Raw genomic sequence first — 16,823 nt, 5'->3', positions numbered from 1 at the left:
CTAGGCCACTTTCTTAATCAAGAAGATGTTCATTGATTTTTCATAAGGTTAATAAGCAAAAGGAGTGGAGGCATTACTAGCCATTGACACCTCCTGCTCTCCTTGGCTAAGAAACGGGATCCAGAGGGCATAGGACAAAGAAGAAAAGTGTTAAAGAGGAGAGCTAGTGAGAAGGGAAAGTTTGGGTACCTGAGGAAGGCAAGCCCTAATGGGGGAAGAAGGAGCACAGGAAGAGAATACACATTCTTGAAAACAAATTCACCCTAAAGGTGCATTTCTGTTGAGAGTGGGTCTGCTTTTCTGGGCACACAAAAACTCGGTCAGACTAAGCCACCAGCCACATTCTTATCAGCACAGGGGGCCAGGAACAGATGGGAACTAAGTGGAGACAACAGCCTCCTCCCACATCCCAAATTTTGTTTGCCTTCCAGTGTTGGGAAACCCTCATTGGCCAAGAAATCTACCGGCTCCTTCTGATGGATTTTGTGTTCTCTTTAGCTGATTCCTTCCTGGTGGAGTTCCTGAGGAGGTAAATATTTGTCTGTCTCCAGTAATTATATCTGACGTTGTAACCAGAGCCATAGTCCTGACTCAGCATGAAGTGTGGGTCCCTTCTGTACTCTAAGTGTAGGTTGTTCTAAGTCTGCCTATTGTCCTTTGAAATATTGTTTTCTTCTGAATTAACTGAAATTTCATCTTGACCTGACAGTCCTGTTGTCAAAGTTCATTTAGTTCAATTGGCCCTATGCAATCTCCTGAGAAAGTTCTAGAAATTAAACACAGAAACAGAGAGTCATTTGAAATCTTATCCACAATAGACCATTTTAATATTCTAGTCTATGTATATTCCTCCAGATTTGTCTATGCACTGCTTTGTGTGTGTATACTATATAATTTTCCAAGACAAAAATGGGGTCACACTGCAAAATCGCTATGGAGTTTGCTCTTACTAATTCTGTCAGTATGCCTTATCATCTTTCCATGCCTGTACCTATAGATTTATCTCATTGCTTTCACTGAATTTAATTAATGCACTAATTTTTATTTTAGACTCCAGGTGTGCAGGATTAGGGCAATGTCATCATTGGCCCATGTGTGGTCCTCTTTTATTTATTCATTTATTTTATAATAATATTATGAGCATCTCATTCCTAATAGACATTTACTTATTTTTGCAAGTTGCCCTAGTGATAAGATGGCATGGCACAATACTGATTCCTTCCTCAGTGGGTAGGTTGAAAGCCAAATTTCCTCACTCAGTTCGCCCAAACTCACTTTTAATTCAGCCTCTGTCCAGGGTCTGGACATAAAGGTGAGAAGTTTTTTGTTGTTGTTGTTGTTTTGTTTATTTTTTACAACAGTTTTTTACTGGCAATTCCTCCGTAAGAAAAAAAATCAAAGTGGTCTCAAGTTTCTTCAGAATAAATGTGGACGTAGGGTTCCTCCTTGTGGATTTAGAAAACAGGGAAACACCATTAACTCAATAGCAGTAACTGAAAGCTGAAAAAATTTCAGTTTATTTGGGTTGAGAGTGCTGAGTCTGGTCCCTGAAAAAAAAGGTTTAACAAGCAAAAGGTGGTATAAACAAGAAAATAGTTGGGATAATTTAAATAATTATCTCATTTAAATAATGCCTATTTAAAATTCATAATTATCTGTTTAAACAGTAGTTGGGATAGTTTAATGTTCTCTAGAATTTTTTTTGAACCACTTTAGCAGTACCTCCATTCAAATGCATTGTGTTAATTCCATTTTCCCTCAATTATTTCTTCAAAAACATGCTCATACTTGGAATTTTCAGAAATTTGCAAGGGAACTTATGACTTTATTCCAAACTGGTGAGGATTTGTCCTCCTTTGTGGATTGTGAGGAATCTTTTGAAAGAGGGAGTTGATGGTTTGGGTACTAAACTCATTACATTTTCACAGAATCATTGGGATGTGGCTTATCAGAAGTCTTGGCCTACAGGAGTTTGACATTGCCAGGAATGTCCTAGAACTGATCTACGCACAAACTCTGGTGTGGTAAGTTTTGACAATCTTTGGCTTGCCCAGTGGTTCCAGCCTGACTGTGGACTAGGAGTTTTGGTGGCAATGCCCAGAATCTGTGGTTTTTCAAAGCTGCATAGGTGATACCAAATCCAGCCAGTCTGAGAACCATGAATTCATGTCCCAGACTGTTCTTTTCCTTTATGAGGACTTCAGCCAAGAATCAACATAGAGCAGGGATTCCTAACCTGGAGGGCCCCGGGCCATATCCAGCCTGCAAGTGTGTTTTGCTTGTCCGATGCAGTGCTTTTTCTAAAAATTTGAATTAACCACCAGTATTTAAGAATCAGGAGATTTCAGAAAAACTTTAAAATTTCTGGCTTCTCGCCAGAAAAGGAAAGATCTAGATCATCTCCCATTAATTGGCTGGGCCTTGAACTGGGGTGAGTGGTTCCAGTTTGCTGAAGACCCACCTTGAACTATTGTCTCCCCAGTATTGATTTGCCATTTCTTGTTGCCCTTATGCTGTCAGTTTTTTTATGGTAGAAAACTTTACTTTGTATTGATATCAACAGAACTGGGAAAATAAAGGCAGAGAAGGTTGCCTTACACTTGATGTGCCTCACTCCCTGGTGGTGGGGCCCTGGTGGGACCTCTGTAGCCTTTGGGGTTTGCCACCTCAATTTTGGCAATTGTGCATGTGTGCATGTGCATGTGTGTGTGCGCATGTGTGTGTGAGCATGCATGTGTGTTTTGAGAATAGCCAGCTAGTTGCATCAAATTTTTGACAAGCTCACCTAGAAACTCAAACCAATAGCCAGTGATTATTTTTATTTATTTATTTTAACATGATGTAGCTAATGCCAGAATTCTGCATGGCATATTACATTGCCCGGTTCCATCTTTTGGGGGGTTGCTAATCTGAAAGTAGGGGATATGGAGTCGGATAAACTTGGATTCTGGGGCTGGCTCTTCTACTCACTGAGGTCACTGAGCTTCCCTGAGCCTCAGTCGCCTCATCTGTCAAATGCACATAATAATAGCTGCCTTTGAATTGTGTTGAGGATTAAATCAGATGATACAAGAAAACTGCTTTGCAATCTCCAATATGCCACACAACTGTAAAGTGCTTTATTTTCCAACTCTTTAAAGTTGCCCCGGGTGATTTGGCTATCTGCAAATAACTCACTAATGTCAATGAATTTATTTTTGGAGGTGGTGAGGACTTTTTCCTTGTGTAGTTTAGGTGATGCATTTGCACACTGCCAGGTCACCCACTGGCAACTGGGCAGTTTACAAAGGCCTTTTACTCACATTATCTCAATGAACAGGATGCCGTTGGGCAAATAACATAAATTCTCTCTAAACCTTGGTTTTCTAATCTGTAAATGGGGGCGATGCTTGTACCTACTTCACGGGGTTTTGGTAAGGATTAAATGAGAAAATGTATGCATTAAGTGCTTAGCGAGTAACTGATTCAGAAATGTTTATAAGTAGGGATATTATATGGCTGTTGTTATCCTTAAGGGTTCTTTTTTAAAAATTGTAGTAAAAAACACATAACGTGGGCTTCCCTGGTGGCGCAGTGGTTGGGAGTCCGCCTGCCGATGCAGGGGACATGGGTTCGTGCCCCGGTCCGGGAAGATCCCACATGCCGCGGAGCGGCTGGGCCCGTGAGCCATGGCCGCTGAGCCTGCGCTCCGGAGCCTGTGCTCCGCAACGGGAGAGGCCACAACAGTGAGAGGCCCACATACAGCCAAAAAAAAAAAAAAAAAAAAAAAAAACCACATAACGTAAAATTTACCATATTAACCATTGGTAAGTGTACAGTTCAGTAGTGTTGAGTACATTCACATTGTTGTGTAACCAATCTCCAGAACTTTTTCACCTTGCAAAATTGAAACTCTGTACCCATTAAACAACAACTCCCCATTCCCTCTCCCCTCCAGTCCCTGGCAACCAGCATTCTACTTTCTGTTTCTTTGAGTTTGACTAGTCTAGATACTTCATATAAGTGGACTCACATAGAATTTATCTTTTTGTGACTCGTTTATTTCATTTAGCATAATGTCCTCCAGATTCATCCATACAGCATGTGTTAGTTAGAATTTCCTTCCTTTTTAAGGTTGAATAATATTCCATTGCGTGTATGTACCACATTTTGTTAATCCATTCATCTGCCAGTGGACACCAGGGTTACTTATGCTTTTTAGCTATTGTGAATAATTCTACTATGAATATGGGTGTACAAATATATCTTTGAGACCCTGTTTTCAATTCTTTTTAACATATACACAGAAGTGGAATCGCTGGATCATATGGTACTTATGAGCACTCAAATTTTTTGTTGTTTAATAAGTAATGTGGGTAAGTCATCTGATTCAGTATCCAGGTTTTTGAATCCTAGAGCCTGAGCCCTCATACTATTGACCATTTGACAGAGATTCCTAAGGGAAGTGTTAGCTTCGAGGCGGGAAAGCTTACAATGAGATGCTCATTATTACTTCTGGGCCTTTAAGGTTTTTGTTAATAAATCATAAATAAGCACAATCGGAAACACACGTATCTTTTCCTTTCTCCATGGCAATTATAGATTTAATCTCTGTGGGTTTTAGGAGAATATTGCCTTTGATCATGAGCTTTAAAAGAAGATAATAGAGTGACAGAAACTGAGTGTATGTTAGGGATGATGGTAGAAAATGAGGTGAGGAAAATGTTTCCCAAACTTTAGTCTTTTGTACACCAGCCTGCCTATTTTGGGGGCATATCTATCTATCACCCGTACTGTTTTTGACTTAATATTATCTTTTAAATTGTTTGCCTTTTTAAAATTTAAATATATTTTTAATGAGTCTTTATCATCATCAATGGAAAATCAGGTCATTTGACAGAAATTGCAAGTAATTTGAAAAATAAAATCAATCCCATCACAAAAAGTCATTAAATTCTAGTTAGATGCTGCTGTCTGTCAAGGCTCTCAGTCTAAAGACTGCTTCTTTTTTTAAAAAAAATGGAGGTTGGCAAGTGTTAGGACTTAAGGACATTCTAGCACCAAACTGAGATTTTTTTTTCTTTTGGCCTCAGAAGCACTGGGGAGAGCTGAGTAACTTGATGCAGTTTAATGTCTGTCATTTGTAACCAATGCAGTTTAATGCCTGTCCCTGCAGGACCTCAGGCCTTCTTGAATGCCAAAGGAGGAGGAGTTCACGTCCCACATGTGGGACACCTGGATTAGGGCTGGCTGAAGGCCTCTGGTGGTTTAATTAATGGCTGTGCGGGTAGCGTTCTCTGCAAAATCTCTTTGCTGTGTTGGAATCAGTCTCCGTCTGTATGAGTTTTCTAGGGTGGCTATAACGAAGTGCCACAGACCAGGTGGCTTAAACCACACACATTTATTTTCTCACAATTCTGGAGGCTCGAAATCCAAGATCAAGGTGTTGGCAGGGTTGGTTTCCTCTGAGGCCTCTGTCCTTGGCCTGTAGATGGTGCCTTCTCCCTGTGCCCTCACGTGGTCTTCTTCCCTCTGTATGAGTCTGTTAGGGCCCACATAAGGTTAGTGGCCTCATTTTACCTTAATTATCTCCTTAAAGGCCTTATCTCCAAATACAGTAGCATTCTGAGCTACTGGGGGTTAGGACTTCAACATATGAGTTTTGGGGGGACAGAATTCAGCCCATAACACCCTCTTTCCCTGCCCTCCACACAGATTCCCTGTGTCTCCCCTGATCTCTGACACTCATCCCCTTTCTCTCATAGGATTGGAATCTTCTTCTGCCCTCTGCTGCCCTTTATCCAAATGATTACTCTTTTCATCATGTTTTACGTCAAAAATGTGAGTCAGTCTGAAGGTGGAACCAATCAGCTTTGCTCAGTCCCATGTGACCCAGTGGTGGCTGGAATTGGGTGTGGGGGTGTGCTGGGAAAGGTGTCAGGGAGCTGGTGTCTGGCTGTGGTCCCTCTGGCCTGCTTCTCCGGCTACAGAAGGGAGGTGACTGCTTCTCTTTCTTCAGATCAGCCTGATGATGAATTTCCAGCCTCTGAGCAAAGCCTGGCGGGCCTCACAGATGATGACTTTATTTATCTTCTTGCTCTTTTTCCCGTCCTTCACCGGGGCCCTGTGCACCCTGGCCATCACCATCTGGAGGTAGGAGATGGCAGCCTTGGGGTGGGTGCATGTTTTAAAATGTAGGTTTTATCATTCTTCAGGTATGGTGAGGCCAACGGATCAGGAGATGACTGCCACTGAAAAAATAATTTGTTATACTCACAGAACCCAAAGGGAGGGGGCACATCACACCATGGGGGGCCACATGGGGAGGCACCAGGGTCTGTTAGAGGCAGAGGGAGAGAGCAGTCAACGTGGTCAAAAGTCTTTATTGTGGTTTCAGTGGGGAGGAAAGGGAAAGGCAGGGTTAGCATGCTTAGGAGGGGTGAGTTTGAATAATCTCAGCAGGCTCTGGGGTATAGGGACCCTCTGGAGTTGGCTGGTATGTGACCCTGGGGTGATGGGGGCAGAGGAACAGGGCCCAGAGTGTGAGCGCTTGAGAGAGGAGGTGGAGGTGGGATGGGGTCTCAGGTTTGCATATGAAAGGCATGCTTTGTAGGCTAGCCCTAGGAAAGGCAGTCTCTCCAGGATCAGTAAGGCCCCAGATGTCACAGGTCAGAATAAAAAGACATGCTTAATTCAGTGTTTAACCCAAGTTGCCTTGGTAACCAACAGATGCTACAACCAAGGGAGGCAATATATCCAAGTTGGGTCACCACCCGCCAGGTGCCCAGTCTTGATGGCGGAGCTTCCTTACTTCCTCCAAGCTCTGCAGCTTCCCAGCTGGGGAGAAGGCAGCTCTCCACATGCAGAACTTAACTTCCTCTGATGAACTGAAAGGCCCTGTCTGGTCAGGCTCCCTCTTACCTCTCCAACCTCACCCCTATGGCTCCATCCTACTCCAGCCTCAAGGCTCTCAGTCTGTTCCTGGGACCCTGAGAGCCTCTCCTCCCATGGGATGGGGTTACGTCTTGGAAGGGCTCTCCCCAGTCCCTTTGCTTGGCGGCCTTCCTTCCACCCTCATCTCAAAAGTCCTCTTGAAGACCTGACTTTCACCACCATCCTCGTCTTTTGTCAGCACCCCCCTCCTCTCTCTCTCTCAGGGTGGTTTCCTTTGTTCGTTCCCTAGTTCGTGTCAGAAATGCCTTTGAATCTTTGTTTAATTGCATACTCATTGCTTGACCATCTTTCCCACTAGAACCTGGGAGGGCAGGTATCACGTCTGTCTTGTTTACTGTGGACTCTCCAGGGCTTCGTATCTAGCACAGAGCCTGGTACTGATCTCGAGGAGAAAGCAGTGAGCGTTGGCTTGAAGCAGGGTCTTAGTTCCCTGCCCAGGACTTGAACCTGGGTAGCCTGGCTGAAAACCAGGAATCCTAGCTGCTAGACCAGCGGGGGCTAGAGGCTAGAAGCAAAGTTCCCCTGGCTCTTGCCCTGTTTGAAAGCAAGAATATTTCAAGGAGGCAAAAAATGTAAAAACAGGTACAAAGTTTATTATTAGAGACACAGCACAGCAAGTGGGAGAGCACACAGGAAAACAGTTTTTTTAATTTAAGACAGAAGAAAGGCAGAGAGACACACCTGGAGAGAAAAGGGTGTGGGTGTCCTCCCTAATAAGGAGGCGTGCAGTAAAGAGGCGGTTAAATCATTTATATAGAGCAGTTCTTCCACGTCTTTGTTTACCTTTGGCCAATTACCTGGTTTCTTTTTCCACACCTGCCCTGCCCTAGGGCCCTCCCCAACATGCATGCACAACTTCTAGCCAAGATGGATTCCAGCGCAGAGGCCTGTGGGAGGCTTGGCATCACCTATTATAGGGTGGCGCCCCCTCCTTTTTAACCCCAAGGAGACTTTCTGCGCATATGTAGTCAGGGAGGTCTCCTTGACCTCAAGAATGAGAAATATGTGTTCTCTTTATCTTTTATCTTGGCAGGACTCAGCTCCTCTCTGCCCCTTCCATTACTGTTAAAGTGTCCACTGGAGACAAAGTCCAGCTATTTACCCTGTTCCTGTTGTTATTTCTATCTGGAAGTATAGAAAGGAAACTGGCTTGTAAATGTCTAACCTGGAGCCCATCTATCTCCTGCCTCAGTACAAGGGCAGTAAACCTTTGTAGAATGAATGAGCAACCGAACACACAACAAGGGAGTTGATTTTTAGGATACTTGTGGAACTGGAACCATGAGGGTCTCAGCGGCTTCAGGGCAGGGTCCTCTGCTCTGTGATGTCCTTGACTCTCTCGCCGTGTGTACTCTCTCTTCTCTCTTCCTGACCAGCTCCTTGTTGCCTTCTAGTTTCTGCTTGTTCACAACAACTGACTTCATGTGGCCATTATTACCACAACTCCAGCTTCCCTAGATTACAGCCTCCCATCTTTGTATTTCTTAGTTCAAGCTCCTAAGGAAGAGTTTGATCGTCCCAGTTCATTTCTTTGTGCCAGGATACCACTGAGGCCTCTGCCTGGTCTTTGGATTGGTTACGGTTGGATCAGGTGATACCCCTGTCCAAGAGCTGGTCCCTGGAGTGCAGGTCATGAAAACAAAACACACCAGCTGGGGCTATGAGCGAGAGGCTATGAGCAGGGGGATGTGGGTGGAGCAGGTAAGAATTGCTGGTTCCATGTTCAGAGCCCAGAAATGACTGGGCTATTCTAGAATAAACTATACTGGAGTCTGGCACTAGAGATGCTTCTCTGTCCCTTGTTTTATCAGATTGAAACCTTCAGCTGACTGTGGCCCGTTTCGAGGTCTGCCCTTCTTCATTCAGTCCATCTACAGCTGGATTGACACCCTGAGTAAAAGGCCCAGCTACCTGTGGGTTGTTTGGATCTACCGGAACCTCGTCAGCAGCGTGCACTTCTTCTTCATCCTCACCCTCATTGTGCTGTAATTAGGGCCCCTTGGAAAACTAGGGGGGAAAATACCTCATCTACACGTCACGTGGGCAGCCGAGGGGTGTTTGGTGGGAAGGCGAAGACTACAGTGGGGCTCAGTGTTCTGGGTCGTCCCGGCTCTGCCCTTGAATTTTTCTAACAGTTATTTAATACCTTATCATTTTGGGGGTGTGTTTTACGAAGAAAGCAATACCTGCTTTGCTCCCTCTTAAGTAACACGAAAACAAAACAGAAAACACTGGATATGAGAGTGCTCAGGGAAATTATTGTGTGATTCTTTCTGAGGCTGTGATTATGTTGAAGTCGGTTGGGTGCTATTGATATGTGGGTTAGTGTACTTTCATTTTTAAATTAGAAAATGATTTCTGACTTCTTGTGAAAAAGTGGAAGATCTGCCAAGACCGGGCCCATTTTCCTGCATGAACAGTTGGTCAGCTGATGGCTGCCCCTCTTTAGAAGCCCAGTCCTGATGGCATTTGAGATTGCAGCTCCTCTGGTAGAGAGACACAACTCAACAGCACAGACACAGACACAACTCAACAGCACAGTTGATTGTCGAGTGACCCCTCAATTTTACAGATGGAAGTGTTAAGACTTACAGAGAAGGGCTGACTTGCAGAGATAGTTTCCAGGTTGCAGAACCTGTTAATTGCAGAGGGGGCTGGAACCTGGGTCTCCCCATTCCTGGTCATGCCCTCCCTCCCAACTCTGGGTTGCCATTGGCCCCCTTAATTAAAATGGGGCGTTTTCTAGTGCCTTGCTCCTCCAAACTTCTAATTCACTGGGGCACTTGTTAGAAATGCAGACTCTCTGGCCCTACCCCAGACCTCCAGCATCCACATCTGCATTTTAACAAAATCCCAGGAAGTCTGTATCGCAATGAAGTTTGAACAGCACTGTCCAGATTCACAAACTCTGGCTGCACATTAGAATCATGTGCATTTAAAAAATACTGTTAGAGAGTTCCCTGGTGGCCTAGTGGTTTGGATTCTGGGCTTTAACTGCTGTGGCCTGGGTTCAATCCCTGGTCAGGGAACTGAGATCCCGCAAGCTGTGTGGCATGGCAAAATGAAATGAAATGAAATGAAATGAAATAAAATAAAAAACTGTTAAATGTTTTCACCACAAAAAAATAATAATTATGTGACATGATAGGGGTGTTAGCTGACACTATGGTGGTAATCATATTGCAATATATAAATGTGTCAAATCAACACAGTGGTACACCTTAAACTTACACAAAGTTATACATCAATTACATCTCAATAAAAAATAAAAATAAAGCTAGATTGGGGTAAAGTTTGCACAACTGTATAAATTGGCTAAAATTCAGTGAACTACACTTAAACTGAGTACATTTTGTAACGTGTAAACTATGCCTCAGTAAAAAGAAGAAGAAATACTGATGTCTGGCCTTGTGCTCAAAAAGCCTCAAATAACTGATCTGAGGAGGGGCCATGGCATGAGTCTTTTCTCCACCTCTCAGGTGATCTACGTGTAGACTGGTGAGAACCATTGCTATAATGTATTTAACCTCTAACTCACCCAGATACAACTTTGCAGGAACGCTAGCTGGGCCAAAATCCATTTGCAAGCAACTATAACAGTTCCTCTGTACCAGCTGAGATTCGGAGCCTGTAAAGCATTGGAGAGAGTGTCTGCCATTCTTTCTTTTCTTCTCTTCCAGAATCGTCACTTACTTTTACTGGCAGATCACAGAGGGAAGGAAGATTATGATCAGACTGCTCCGTGAACAGATCATTAACGTAAGTCCCATTGGATCCCTTTGTTATTCTCCCCTCCTTTCTAACATTTTGTAATGGAAATTTTCAAACATAGTCCAAAATAGAGAACAGTACAATGAACCTTCCCACCACCTAGCCCTGACAACCATTAACCTTTGCATACTCTTATGTCCTCTACACTATCCCTTTGCCGTAAATCTCTGGATTATTTTCAAGCAAAATCCTAGCCTTTATATCATTTTATCTGTAGACTCTTCTATATGCCTGAGAGATACACACTTTTAAAAAACGTAACCACGGTACCAATCATCACACGTAAAAGAAAATTCAATAATTCCTTACTATCGTCTTATAGTCAATGGTCAAATTTCCCCAATTGTCCCATTAAGTGTCTTTTTACAGCAGGATTACTCAAATCAAAATCTAAAAAAGTGTCACATGTTGCATTTGGTTGATGTGTCGTTTATGTTTCTTTCAATCTATAGCTGTTCACACTTCCCGCTTCTCTTGCCATTTATTGCTGGAGAAACCAGGTCTTTTGTCTTGTAATCCTTCCCACATTCTGGATATATCTGATTTGTAACCCTGCGGTGGTGTTTAGCACATTTCTTTCTTTTTTTTTTCTTATTTCTTTTTTTTTTAGCGAGTTTTAATTTAATTAATTTATTTATTTTTGGCTGCGTTGGGTCTTCATTGCTGCGAGCAGGTTTTTCTCTAATTGCAGCGAGCGGGGGCTACTCTTCATTGCGCACGGGCTTCTCACTGCGGTGGCTTCTCTTGCTGGGGAGCAAGGGCTCTACGCGCGCAGGCTTCAGTAGTTGTGGCGCGTGGGCTTAGTTGCTCCGCGGCATGTGGAATCTTCCTGGACTAGGGCTTGAACCCGTGTCCCCTGCATTGGCAGGCGGATTCTTAACCACTGCGCCACCAGGGAAGTCCGAGCACATTTATTTCTTTAACCTCTATTTTAAAATTAAGGAAACTGGGCTTCCCTGGTGGCGAAGCCAACGTCCAGGACCCTACCTGGCTAAAAATCAACCTTTCCATCATTTGCTTCCCAACCCCACACCATCATTCACCCTCCATGTTTCTGGTTTTTTTTCCTTCTTGGCAGGAGGGCAAAGACAAAATGTTCCTGATAGAAAAGTTGATCAAGCTGCAGGATATGGAGAAGAGAGCAAGCCCCACCTTGTTTACGCCAGAAAGGAGAGACGTGGAGGTGAGGCTGGAAGCCGCCTTGGGATACCTGTGACACAGATGTGCCCTCCTGGGAAAAGTGCATCAGGGAACTAGAATCACATCAGGGCACTTCACTTTCCGTGCTTTAACATTTCTGTATTTTTTATTACAAAAAAAAAAAAAAACAAAACACATTCACCATGTTCTGTGCCTGGCCCCATTCTAGGTGCTGGGGTTATCATGGTACCACAGTAGGGCTCTACCCTCGTGGGGCTTGCCTGCATCTTTTCCATAACCCAACCAAACAGAAATATATCCCACTGAGATGAAAAATGGCTTGAAATCTCACCCCACTAGGTTAATGCTTCAGTGTATATTCTTCCAGATCTTTCCCACAGGCATCTGCAAACAAGCATGCATCTACTAACATTCTTGTTTATTTATTACAAAAAAGGAGTTATATTTTACACATAACTCCCCCTCTTCCCGCTTAATACTATATCTCAGACATTGTTTCAGTCTGTACCTACTTGGACATTTGGGTTGTTAGGTTTTTTTTTTTTAATACTAAAAACGATGTGTAATGAAACGTTTTTTTATTGTAATTGTTTTATGTGAGTGTTTTACCTGCCACAGGCATGCACATGATAATGTTAACAGATATTGCCATATCACGCTCTTAAAAAGATTTTTACCAATTTCATCCTTAACAAGAGATGCCTGGAATCCTGCTCTAATACCAAAGCCTGTGTTGGCTTTCTTGGTGTCCTAGAAAATGTGGATAAACAGTAAACCCACGTTAATTCAAATGCTACTAGTTTTAGAAGTTATGATCTTGTCAGAAGAGACTACCATGTCATTTACTGCCTGTGCAAATTAATACCATCAGCACAATATAGGTAAGGGATCTAGAGGCCCAGCTCTAAATCCTTTGAAGGCAAGGATCATGAGTGTACCTTTGCAGGTCCTAATATATTACCTGGTATATATTGTAAATGCTCAGTAAGTATCTGTGAAATGAATGATTAAATGAATGGAATCACTGCCCATAAAAAGTGAAACAAAACATGTTTGATATTTCTATGGCTGAATCTTGGTCTTAATCTGTCACCTGTTAATATTAAAATGGTGAGGGCTCCCAAGTCTCACCACTGATGCAGCAGGATCTGAGGTGTACACTCTCTTCCAGTGATGAGATTTCTTGTTTTCTTCTTTTTTTAGCAACCTGGTCCTCTGTGTGTCGGAGAGCATGATGCTGCTCGAGGTGAGTACCCGACTGGCACTGAAGAAGGCCTAATTCATCTAGATGATAGGTCCCAAGACAGAGGGTCAGAACTGCTCCTGTATCAGTCACTCGTTCAATTGCAAGAACTGGCCCAAATTGGCTTTAGCCAAAACTCAACAATAATTCTTGCTTTAGGTGTGGCCAGAAGCAGGGGCTCACAGTATGTCACCAGAACCTGATTTCTTTCTGGTAATTGCAGTTCTTTTCCATGTTATCTCCTGGTAATTACAAGACAGCTTTCTTAGCTTCTTGTATCTTCTCAGATTCAAGTCTAGTGTGAAAGAGAGCCAGATTCTCATTGTGTTTCATTGGATCTGAACCAATTGCTGTGGCCAAGAGACTGTGATGATTTCATTGGCCAATTCTGAGTCACAGACCTCATCTCTAGATACAGGTGGTACAAACATACAGACCACAGGGACTGAGAGAGTGGAGAAGGGTGGCTTTCCAAAGAAAACCTGTGGCTGATGCCAGGAGGGGAATGAATGCTGGGGAGGAAACAAACCTATTCATCTTTTTGGAATAGCATTCACTGAGAGCATCCAGTGATGGGAGTTCAAGGGAGAGAATTGAAAAAACTTAAAAGAAGGAGGCAAAGAAGGCCTAAGAAGCTGTGGGATCTTGAAAGCTAATTTGGTTTTTCCCTTGGAGATATGGGGCAGTGTGCCTCTGTGCTAACTTCTCTTCTCCTGTATCAAACCCAGACCTGCGATTTAGGCGATCAGTTCAAGAAGATAATCCAAAGGCCTGATAATTATTGTGGTACCCAGACACCAACCAAATAAGGAAAGAAGCTAAAGATGGAGCAGCTTCCTCCATGACACCTGGGCCTTTAGGAGATTCCCAGATGGGAAATTCAAGCCTTTAGCCGGGAGTGGAAACTGACTGCAATGTAAATACAGAAGTAAAATTGGGCATTCCCTGCTGTTGTTTTTACACCTGAATTGCTGATTTTTCCAGACAAAATATTTGAGATTTTCCAGTAAAGACTGTTGTAATATTTGAACTACTTCACAAAAACCTGGGAAGAGTTGTAGTTTAAGAGGTATGCACATGAATTATTGATCCTTAGAAATCTCCACTCCCAGAACTCCCAGACCTGGCAAAGGTTTGGAGACTGGTGCTAAGACAAGTGGTCCAGTCTGAATAAAGATGTGACCCTCGATCAGGGGTGTGAAGCCTCTGAATTGTGGAACGTGCATTTGTTCATGACTTTGAACTAAAAACATCCCCATTTTTCCCAAAGGTGAAAAACAACCAGAGGGCTCGTCTATGAACTTTACTGCACATTGAGTACATGAGTCTTTTGGATTGGACTGGGGTGGGCATGTGTGGACTGGGACTCTACCCCTGTGAGGTTTTATACATGATCATCAGTCTTACGTTGAACCAAACATGAAATCGGTGGTGATGTGTGGAATATATATGTTGAATACGTATGTGTATGTATGTGTATGTGTGTGTGTACATATGCACACATACATGTATAAAGCATTTTTTTGCAGATTTCCTAAATGATTCACAAGGCACCTGACTCTACTTAAAAAGGAAGGGTCCAGCAGAAAAGTGCAATTACCAAATTACTCAGGAGGAGGAATCCCTTCTTGAGTAATCACTGTCATGAAACCTAATTGGAACTGAATTTAGAAAACATTTAAGACGAATTTAAAATACAAACATCCAGTCAGTGCTCAGTCATTGGTTCACTTCGTCATTGACTTATTTGCTCACCAATTCATTCATCAGCTGAATTAAGTTCTTTTGGTACCATCTTTGCTAGTGGTTGCTAGAAGCGCTTCTTCGTTCATCCCTTCGTTCAATATGTACCAAGTGGTGGGGAACAAGATGGTGCACAAGTCAAGACACAGCCTCGGCTCTCATATACTGCCTAGCAGATCACTTTAGGCAGGAACTTAATAATTAAACAGTAATTACTTATAGCAGGTGCCATGAAGGAGAAGCCCAAGGGACGATGGGAGACTTAACTTGTCTGTGGGGTCAGTGAAGGCAGTCTGTGGAATTGATATTTGAAGGGATTTTTTTCCCCCTCTGTGTTATCCTAATGCTATCTGTGCTTCTGCACTGAAATGTGAACTCCCTCTGGAAGCATCATTTTTGCTCACTTCCCATATGCTCAGGGATTATATCTGGACTGCTTCTCCATTCACCTTTTATCTTTACTTCAGTGTAGCCCCTGCTTCTCCTGGAGGAGCACACACAGTAGAAAGATCTAGTCTGTAGGTGTCACACACACATTTGGATGTGTGTAACATCCTCACATCCTCAGTCTTGAGATATAGGGGATATATTAGTTTGCTAGAGCTGCCATAACCCATAGCACAGACTGGAGGCTTAAACAACACAAATTCATTTTTTCACAGTTCCAGAGGTGGGAAGTCTAAGATCAAGGTGTCCACAGTCGGTGTCCACAGTTTTGGTTTCATTCTGAGGCCTCTCTCCTTGGCCTGTAGATGGCCACCTTCTTGCTGTGTCCTCACATGGTCTTTCCTTGGTGCGCACATCCTGGTGTACCTTTGTGTCCAAATTTCCTCATCTTATAGGGACACAAGACAGATTGGATTAGGGCCCAATCTAATGGCTTCATTTTAACTAACTCACATCTTTAAAGGACTTATCTCCAAATATGGTTACATTCTGAGGTACTGGAGGTCAGGACTTCACCATATGAATTTTGGGTCAACACAGTTAAGCCCGTAATAGGCGAAACTCACCCCCAGTCTCATCAGGACCTCTCATCAGGCAGCAGGGCTCTCATTGCTCGCTGCACCCAGGATCACACAGGAAGCTGTTCGGACAGCCAGACCCAGGCCCTGCCCACTCTAGACCAACTAAATCAGGAATCCATAGTTTTCCCTTAAAGCTCTCAGATGGTTTCAGTGGGAAGCCAGGGCTGAGAACAACTGAGCTAGAATCTAGAGTAGTGCTTTCTGAACTTGCTTGACCATAAAAGTCACCTGAGGGCTTCCCTGGTGGCGCAGTGGTTGGGAGTCCGCCTGCTGATGCAGGGGACACGGGTTTGAGCCCTGGTCCGGGAAGATCCCACGTGCCGCAGAGCAACTAAGCCCATGCGCCACAACTGCTGAGCTTGCGCTCTAGAGCCCGCGAGCCACAACTGCTGAGCCCATACGCCACAACTACTGAAGCCCGTGCGCCTAGAGCCCGTGCTCCACAGCAAGGGAAGCCACCAAAATGAGAGGCCCGCGCACCACAATGAAGAGTGGCCCCCGCTCGCCGCAACTAGAGAGAGCCCGCGCGCAGCGGCCAAGACCCAAGGCAGCCAAAAAGAATAAATAAATAAAATAAATAAATTTATATAAAAAAAGTCACCTGAGGCACTTATTGAACATGCAAATAGTGAGCTAAGAATATTGCGCCAAAAATTTCTGGGGGGGGCCTCCCTGGTGGCGCAGTGGTTGGGAGTCCGCCTGCCGATGCAGGGGATACGGGTTCGTGCCCCGGTCTGGGAGGATCCCATATGCCGCGGAGCGGCTGGGCCCGTGAGCCATGGCCTCTGGGCCTGCGCGTCCGGAGCCTGTGCTCCGCAACGGGAGAGGCCACAACAGTGAGAGGCCCGCATACCGCAAAAAGAAAAAAAAAAAAAAAAAATTTCTGGGGGGGCTTCCCTGGTGGCGCAGTGGTTGAGAGTCCACCTGCTGATGCAGGGGACACG

General features: G+C 43.9%; 1 protein-coding gene across 2 annotated transcripts in view; it reads left to right on the top strand.

Moving 5' to 3' along the window:
- Positions 1-15,563, top strand: part of TMC5 (transmembrane channel like 5) — a 74,862-nt gene extending 59,299 nt beyond the window's left edge. For both annotated transcript variants that reach the window (XM_081255260.1, XM_081255259.1), the window contains exons 13-21: positions 432-529; positions 1,929-2,024; positions 5,745-5,820; positions 5,999-6,132; positions 8,745-8,918; positions 10,614-10,692; positions 11,783-11,887; positions 13,069-13,111; positions 13,837-15,563. In XM_081255260.1, coding sequence (XP_081111386.1) covers positions 432-529; positions 1,929-2,024; positions 5,745-5,820; positions 5,999-6,132; positions 8,745-8,918; positions 10,614-10,692; positions 11,783-11,887; positions 13,069-13,111; positions 13,837-13,883 — 852 coding nt within the window. In that variant the 3' untranslated portion in view covers positions 13,884-15,563. The remainder of the gene's footprint in view (positions 1-431; positions 530-1,928; positions 2,025-5,744; positions 5,821-5,998; positions 6,133-8,744; positions 8,919-10,613; positions 10,693-11,782; positions 11,888-13,068; positions 13,112-13,836) is intronic.
- Positions 15,564-16,823: the final 1,260 nt, after the last annotated feature.

Source organism: Mesoplodon bidens, assembly GCF_964165515.1.
Source record: "Mesoplodon bidens genome assembly, chromosome: 15".
Classification (NCBI taxonomy): Eukaryota; Metazoa; Chordata; class Mammalia; order Artiodactyla; family Ziphiidae; genus Mesoplodon; species Mesoplodon bidens.
The sequence above is the reverse complement of the archived record's forward strand: the minus strand, read 5'-3'. Positions and strand labels throughout refer to the sequence as shown.